General features: G+C 35.9%; 1 protein-coding gene across 1 annotated transcript in view; it reads left to right on the top strand.

Annotated features, from left to right (window-relative positions):
* Positions 1-5,672, top strand: part of viaf (viral IAP-associated factor) — a 7,000-nt gene extending 1,328 nt beyond the window's left edge. Inside the window, exons 2-6 of the mRNA XM_027382262.2 lie at positions 2,246-2,378; positions 2,652-2,788; positions 3,178-3,327; positions 4,228-4,375; positions 5,278-5,672. Coding sequence (XP_027238063.1) covers positions 2,246-2,378; positions 2,652-2,788; positions 3,178-3,327; positions 4,228-4,375; positions 5,278-5,426 — 717 coding nt within the window. The 3' untranslated portion in view covers positions 5,427-5,672. The remainder of the gene's footprint in view (positions 1-2,245; positions 2,379-2,651; positions 2,789-3,177; positions 3,328-4,227; positions 4,376-5,277) is intronic.
* Positions 5,673-7,500: the final 1,828 nt, after the last annotated feature.

Raw genomic sequence — 7,500 nt, 5'->3', positions numbered from 1 at the left:
ATGATGTTTTCCGTGCATGAAAAAATGTAATATTCCCCGCACAAGAAAAATACTCTATAGTCTGGTCTCCCAACTGCCTAGTCTCCAGTTTTGGTTACATATCAGTTGCACTATACTATTATTTATAGCAAATTTCATAGATAAGCATGAAATGTAGAGTTTTGCCTATGAAAAACTGAAAAGAACTTACTCCCCATAGTTCTCCACATAGTGTGTTTAGGCCTAGTCAAAGGGCAATATTCCCTTACTTTTATATGGTTCCAGAGCCAGATAAAATTAGTGCAGTATCCCTTGCTAATCCTCTATGACCCCAAGGGTGTATCAGAAGATTAGTAGAGATGGTGCATAAAGTGAAGGGAAAAAGAAATAGTGCCATTCCATGTCAATTCACATGATTCCCTAGATCCTCCCCAGTGATTCCTCTTCAATTTGCCTTATTATTTTTTATGCAGGTGCCTTTTGATGCCAAATGAAAGAATCTCAGGTTTTAACATACTATGTCTAATATTTTTTGAGATATGGCTATCCAAAGTTTGGGTACCACACTCACTTTTTGGGTCGTGAATTGCACACATAATTTATAAGCATATTTAGACACCCATATCTTTAGTTTTCAGACAGACGCAGGCCGTAAAATGGCCATGTGCCCTCATTATGACCCTGTCTACTAGATTTTGCACTTAGAAATAGCATACCCAAACTAATTTTGGATATTATCCCTTTAAAACTAAATTTTAGAAAATTTAATTAAGATTTCTGACATTTTGGGGGTCCAGATCTTAGAAAGTGTGTATATTATCAGAGTTGCAACTGGTTTGCCATCATATTTAGGAACTGTAAAGTGTATTCAAAGAGCTTAAGGGCACTTAGACCTTTTTTCCACAAGGCCTTATGATGTCTAGAGCCCAGGTACAATAGTCATAGTGTATGGACACATAATAGGAAACATATTGGCCACCTTAGCTGGAAAGTTATCCAAAAATCAATGATAATTATGCATTATAATGGTATGCAAATCACAAATATCAGGTTATTATTAGAGGGCCCACCCTCTAATAACCCTCCCTAGAAGAGGGTTTATGAAGGTTCCATAAGTAATTAGAGTAATCTGTTATCTGGTTATGGTTGTGGCCTCTGGGACTTTGCTAATCAGGCAATGGCAACCAAACCTTCACAACATATTTTATGGGAAGACAGAGCTGGAATAAGTTCTTTGTTTAACAGCATTTGCCGGGGTGGTCTCCAAGATATTTTTCCAGAACTTCTGAATTAGGTATTTTTTTTTACCTTTGCTAGAATGCCAACAGGAATGCTGTAAAAGTCAGTTGATATCATGCCACTTTAATTACTGCCTCAAATTTTCCCTTTAGTAGGGTTCCACAGATTAAAACAATATCTAGACAGCATATATGCCTCTAATGCAATACCAAATTCATTGGTATTAGTGCTACACAGTACCTTTGCTGAGTTTTTAAGGAACACATAGTTTGAATAATATTTTGCATGTTGATCTTCTTTTAATGGGTTTATGCATTTGGTATGAAAAAAATACATAAATCTGAGTATTGGCAGGACACGCATTTTGACAGGTATTCCAACTTGGGTGTCCATGAGTGAGTGAGAATAGGAAGAGATTTAATGTAAGCAAGATCAGTCTGGATATGGGATGATTAATCCCTGCAGTTTTGTGTAAGGCTTCATCTGGTTTATTCAGATATACTTCTATTTATATATGTAGTTTTGTTCATTTGTATATGTACTATATATAGCTATACTATGTATGATAACTTCTATGGAAGTAATGTTATAGTTTATTTTTAGGTTTTTATTCTTTAGCATGTTTTCTTTCAGCTTAGAAAATTGGTTCATCTCTTACATTTTCATTTTGAGAGAGATAAGAAAGTAATAACTCTTTAATGTTTTTTATTACTCTATTGTATCTGAGATGGTTTTCAACCAGTGGGTCGCAATCTCCAAGGAGATTGGGACCCCACAGTGGTCATATTATAAATGTAATACAAAGCCATCTCTTCAAGGAATATTGTTAAGTAAATAAAGTATGTAGACTTTAGACTACTGATTTTTATTTTTTATTTTTTTTGTAACCATTAAGTGATGTTGGGGGTTACTGATATGTCTAAGGTTTGAGAATAGGAATGTGAGTATAAAAAGATTAAGAATTACTGCCTTTGAGATATGACATGATTAATATCTCTTTTTCAAACATACTGATGTATTTTTTCAGGACCCCAATGAAGACACCGAGTGGAATGATATCCTTCGCAAGAAGGGTATCCTTCCACCAAAGGAACCTGAGGTGACAGAGGAAGCCCTGGCCGAAATGCTAGAACAGACGATTCAAGAAAAACAGAGCTCTGGTCTGTTGCCTTCTCTTTAATTTGCATTGTAATAAAATCACAAATCACAAAAGTTATTTGAGACACTGTCATATGATTTTTTGTATCTATATATTATTTTTATTAGGGATATTTTCATAAAGAAAGATTTTACTAATCATCTATGCAAGAATTTTGTTTCATTATACATATTTTAAAACAAAGTAGCCCCTCACATATTCACTTGGTTGGTCAACCTTCTAGTTTAGTTGCAGAATTTGAAGTTTAGGCCTAATTAAACTTTACTTTCAACAGAGGCAAGATTAGGAAAGCTTTCTCTCGATGAACTTGACGAACTGGAAGATGATGAAGATGAAGCCATCCTCTTAGAGTTTAGAAGGAGAAGAATTGAGGAATTAAAAGCACAGGCTGAGGCCAATAAGTTTGGTGAAGTGAGTAGTCTACATGTTTTATGTATGACCTGCAGATCTGACTAATGGGTTGCATTTCACAGATGGTTTGTTGATATACCAGAACCTATACAGTGCATCAGTGTAGCATTCTTGGATTCTCTTTTTTTATATTCATTTTATGTAGATTAGTCTTGAAAACAAAATAATCTAATATGTACAGTGTCATTCTTTTTTTCTCGTTTTTTTGCTTAGTCTCTCCATTAAGATTTAACCAAAATGGCAATTAGTGTAAAATTTCTGGTTTAGAACTGAACTCAAAACTCAAAGTATGATTGTCAATAGGCCAAAAACTGAAAAAACCTTAGCTTGGCAAACATAGGAAACTATAACATTATATTGCATTATTATGTTCTTTTACCTTTCATTAGGTGTTGGAGATCAATGCCCAGGACTATGTGGAGAAAGTGAACAATGCAGGGTCTGGTATTTGGGTGATTCTGCACTTGTACAAGCAGGGAATTCCTCTTTGTGCACTTATCAATCAGTGCCTCTCAAAGCTGGCAGTCAAATATCCACAGGTATGGATGTTTAAAGCTTTACTAGTATTCCCATTGCTGGATTTTCAATAGGACTTTTTAAATTCATAATGTTTGTCTTATAATTGTTGCAAAGAACTAGACATTAGGAATTAACTTTTGAGTTTATTAGATTATTATGACAATGAAATGATTGATGTTGAGGATTTTTTTTAATCTACTTCTTAGGCAATTTGAATTTAACATGTGAGATATTCTTTCTAAAATAATTAGTTTAAGTACTGATTATTTTAGAAAGTCAAAGATGAGGATGTATAAAAATTTGTGTCAAGGTATAAAAGATACATTGGTAATCTTAACCCACGCACCCTAGAAGGCAAGAGTCCATGCCATGCCTACAGTAATATAAGTTCATTTATTGTCTTTACACATAGCTGGCTCTACAATGACTTATTTACCAAGTAGTCAGTTATTGGTTATACTTATCTCACCTGTTTACTCTTTTCCTATAACTTTGGATTGCTTCTTTTGTATTATTTTATTGTCTTTAATGTTATTTATATTTTGATAACAATATGATAATCATAATAACAATAAAGATAATAACTTGTGGAGCCATCTATGTGTACATACAGTTACAAAATTAAACTCATAGTGGGTATGGTATGTACACACATACTAGTCTTTGTGGCAATGGGTTAATGTATGTTTGGAGACGATCACTCTATTGCATGGATTACTTTGAAAGTATGAAATATATGTTGGTGGCATACAAATAAAGAATGTGTAGAGATCAGAAGGTATAGACTTTTATTTAAAGATCATTTCATATGTAGGGTATTAAAACATAAATCTTCAAAAATAGATATACACTTATGCATACACTGTCTCACATAAAAAGTCATGCAGTATATATCTAAACTCTCTTTATTTTTTCAACAGCTCAAAGTCCTGAAGTCGATATCAACAACGTGCATTCCTAACTATCCAGACAGGAATTTGCCGACGATCTTTGTCTATTATGAGGGCCAGATGAAGAGGCAGTTCATTGGTTCTGGAGAATTTGGTGGGGATAAACTGAAATATGACAGTAAGTAATTGTTTTGATATTCTTTATTGAAAATAGGACTTTTGCATTTTTGATACACTTGAGTGTATTTCACTGCCTTTGTTAATGTAAACTACTGATATTGATTCCAAAAGCGAGCTGTTTTGAAAATCTGGATCATGATACAGATCACTACAAAAAATTAATGGCATCTGAGTTGTGCTAAGACTTTTCAGGTAAAAATTTATTAAAAATCTGTACATAACTTTTGAAATATCCTGCTAACCAACCAACAAACAAACAAGTTAACTAACCAGTGCTACCAAAAATATAACCTCCTTGAGAGAAGTAAGAAATACTGAAAAAAATGAGGATATATATCATGTATATATACTGTTAATGGAAAAGGTAATATATTACACATTTTAAAAGCTCATTGCAACCTTAAATATTTTTTATTGTTTTCAATAGTATATGAAAGAATAGATTTGTTGCTTACATTAATAAGCATTCTGTGAATTTCTACCTGTACATGTGTGTGTGTGTGTGTGTGTGTGTGTGTGTGTGTGTGTATGTGTGTGTGTGTGTATGTGTATGTGTGTGTGTATGTGTATGTGTATGTGTGTGTGTGTGTGTGTGTCTGTGTGCGTGCATGTGTGTGTGTGTGTGTGTGTGTGTGTGTGTGTGTGTGTGTGTGTGTGTGTGTGTGTGTGTGTGTGTGTGTGTGTGTGTGTGTGTGTGTGTGTGTGTGTGTGTGTGTGTGTGTGTGTGCCTGTCTGTCTGTCTGTCTGTCTGTCTGTATGTATGTGTGTATGTATGTATGTATGTTAAATTCAAGAAAAAGGTAAACAGGTAAGGAAATATCTAGGAGCATGTGTATGTATGTATGTTTGCATTTATATGAAAATTTGAGAAATTGATAAAATGTCATTCTCTCCTTGCAGCCCTGGAGTGGATGTTGTCTCGCACAGGTGCCTTTAAGACTGACATTGAACGGGATCCGAGAGGGCCCAAAATCAAGGACGTCATGATGAGTTCCCTCAGGAGGACTGCTGACAGTGATGAAGATGAAAGTGATGAAAATGATTGGTAGAAAATGCTTGAGCAGTGTTTAAGACCTCACGTTTTATTGGCTCACACTATGAGTCCAAATATAATTGTCACTGATTTTTGCAGTGATGAAGTACTTATGCATTTTATTGACTTCATTGTTCACACAAAGTAAAAATAACAGGGTTCAAGATAATGGTAATTCAATACAGCAGTATTTGATATTTCTTGATTTGCTAACTTTTGTATTAATTTTACAAAATATTTAAAAGTGTGATACAGAAGTGAATTTTTTTTTTAATATCCTTGTTATGTTATATAGACTGTCTTTAGTATTCTGAACAATTTTTTATCTGTGTTTTAAGAAACAGACATCCATACATGTACAGCTGGAAAAGGACAAATGCTGTAATCTTAGCTTACATTGTGAACTGAATTATAACCAGTATTGATGCAGTACTGTATACTTTTGTGAAATGTTGAAAAACTTTCATCTTGTCTCTGATGCTGAAGCTACTCATCTGCTTGTAGAGGCAGGCATTTGCTGATCAATGAGTATTTATTAGCAAGAGCTGGGTGATAAAAGTATAATTAATCAAATTAAATTTAATTAAATGGTAAAACCCTGACCTCCTCTCATCTTATAGGACACTCCACTTCAATACCGTCCTGGAAAGTTCCTTGGAGTAATTTTTGACTCCAAACTGTACAGGCGAGACCATATCCTTTCCATTAAAGAAAAAGCTCAATGCCGTCTTCGAATCTTACAAACTCTGCCCAACATATCTTGGGGCTCAGACCGTAAAACTCTCCTTCATCTTCATACAGCCTTGTTGCCCTCTACTCTTGATTACGGATGCCATATCTATTCATCTGCCTCTACCTCACATCTAATTCATCTTAATACAATCCACCATTGTGGTCACTGCTTGGCTCCGATGCTATGCGCGCTTCCACCAACACTCCCTCACCAAAATAACTATTACTCAATCTTTATTTCATACCTTTGCTTCATCTCCATGTTTACCAACTCCTTTCCCCATCCGCATGAATACTCTCCTTTCCCATTCCCCCTTTCCAATGCTCCAACCTCTCCCCTTCTCTGTGTATTCCGTTCCTCCATGGCTTATACCTTCCCCCCCACATTTGCTCCTCTGTTTCCTGACTCACCCACCAAGATATACCTCCTGTCTTCCTCACCCACTTTCTGAGCCATGTTTCTACTCATTCCTCTAGTATCCATGTTTACACTGATGGCTCCATATCCATGTCTGGTGCTGGTTTCGCAGTCGTCTTCCCAACCAACACATTCAAATACCACACATACTCTCTCTCTTCCTCCTCTTTCACTATTTTTACTGTCTCTTGTAACTCTTTATCTTTCATAATGTCTATACACTTAACCAACCCCCTTGTTTGTAAAATTCAGGACTGGTTGTTCTACTTGTATACACACTATAAATCTGGCATGTTTTGCTAGCTGCCCAGCCATGTTGGAATCCCAGGCAATGAACAGGCAGATACCATAGCACGCTCAGCCACAATGTCCACACCACACAATCCCAGTCTCTCACGTATTCCAGCCATGGATTATTACCCTTACATTAAAACCATCAATCTCCTCCTGGTCAACTTATATAAAAACAGAGGCTGGGAGACGGCTCTAGCAGCTTGTGTATCGGCCATACCTACCTTTTGTCACGATCTGACCCGCCCCTGCGTTCCTTATGTAATGTTCCCATTTCAGTCTCGCACATTCTGTTGCCTTGTCTACGTTTTACCACAACCCATACTGTTGCTTTTCCTCACCTATCTTCCCTACACCGACCTCCCAACTTCTCAGACATTCTGATGGAATCCAATATTTTATGCATTGAAAACCTGTTCTCCTTCCTCAGACACATACATATCCTTTATTTGATCTAATCCTCTCCAGTTTATTCCTAACTTAATCCAGTCATTCACCCCTCCACCTCTACCTAACTATATACACTCTTCCAGTACCATCCTATTACTGTACAGCTGCTGATGTATAATACCTAACCAATAACTCCATCTCTAAGTCTTCCCGATACTGTACCTCCTATAGTGCTACATGACCTTCGATGTCTAACACA

This window comes from Penaeus vannamei, chromosome 11 (assembly GCF_042767895.1).
Source record: "Penaeus vannamei isolate JL-2024 chromosome 11, ASM4276789v1, whole genome shotgun sequence".
In the NCBI taxonomy this organism is placed as follows: domain Eukaryota; kingdom Metazoa; phylum Arthropoda; class Malacostraca; order Decapoda; family Penaeidae; genus Penaeus; species Penaeus vannamei.
This window is presented reverse-complemented; position numbering and strand designations above follow the sequence as displayed.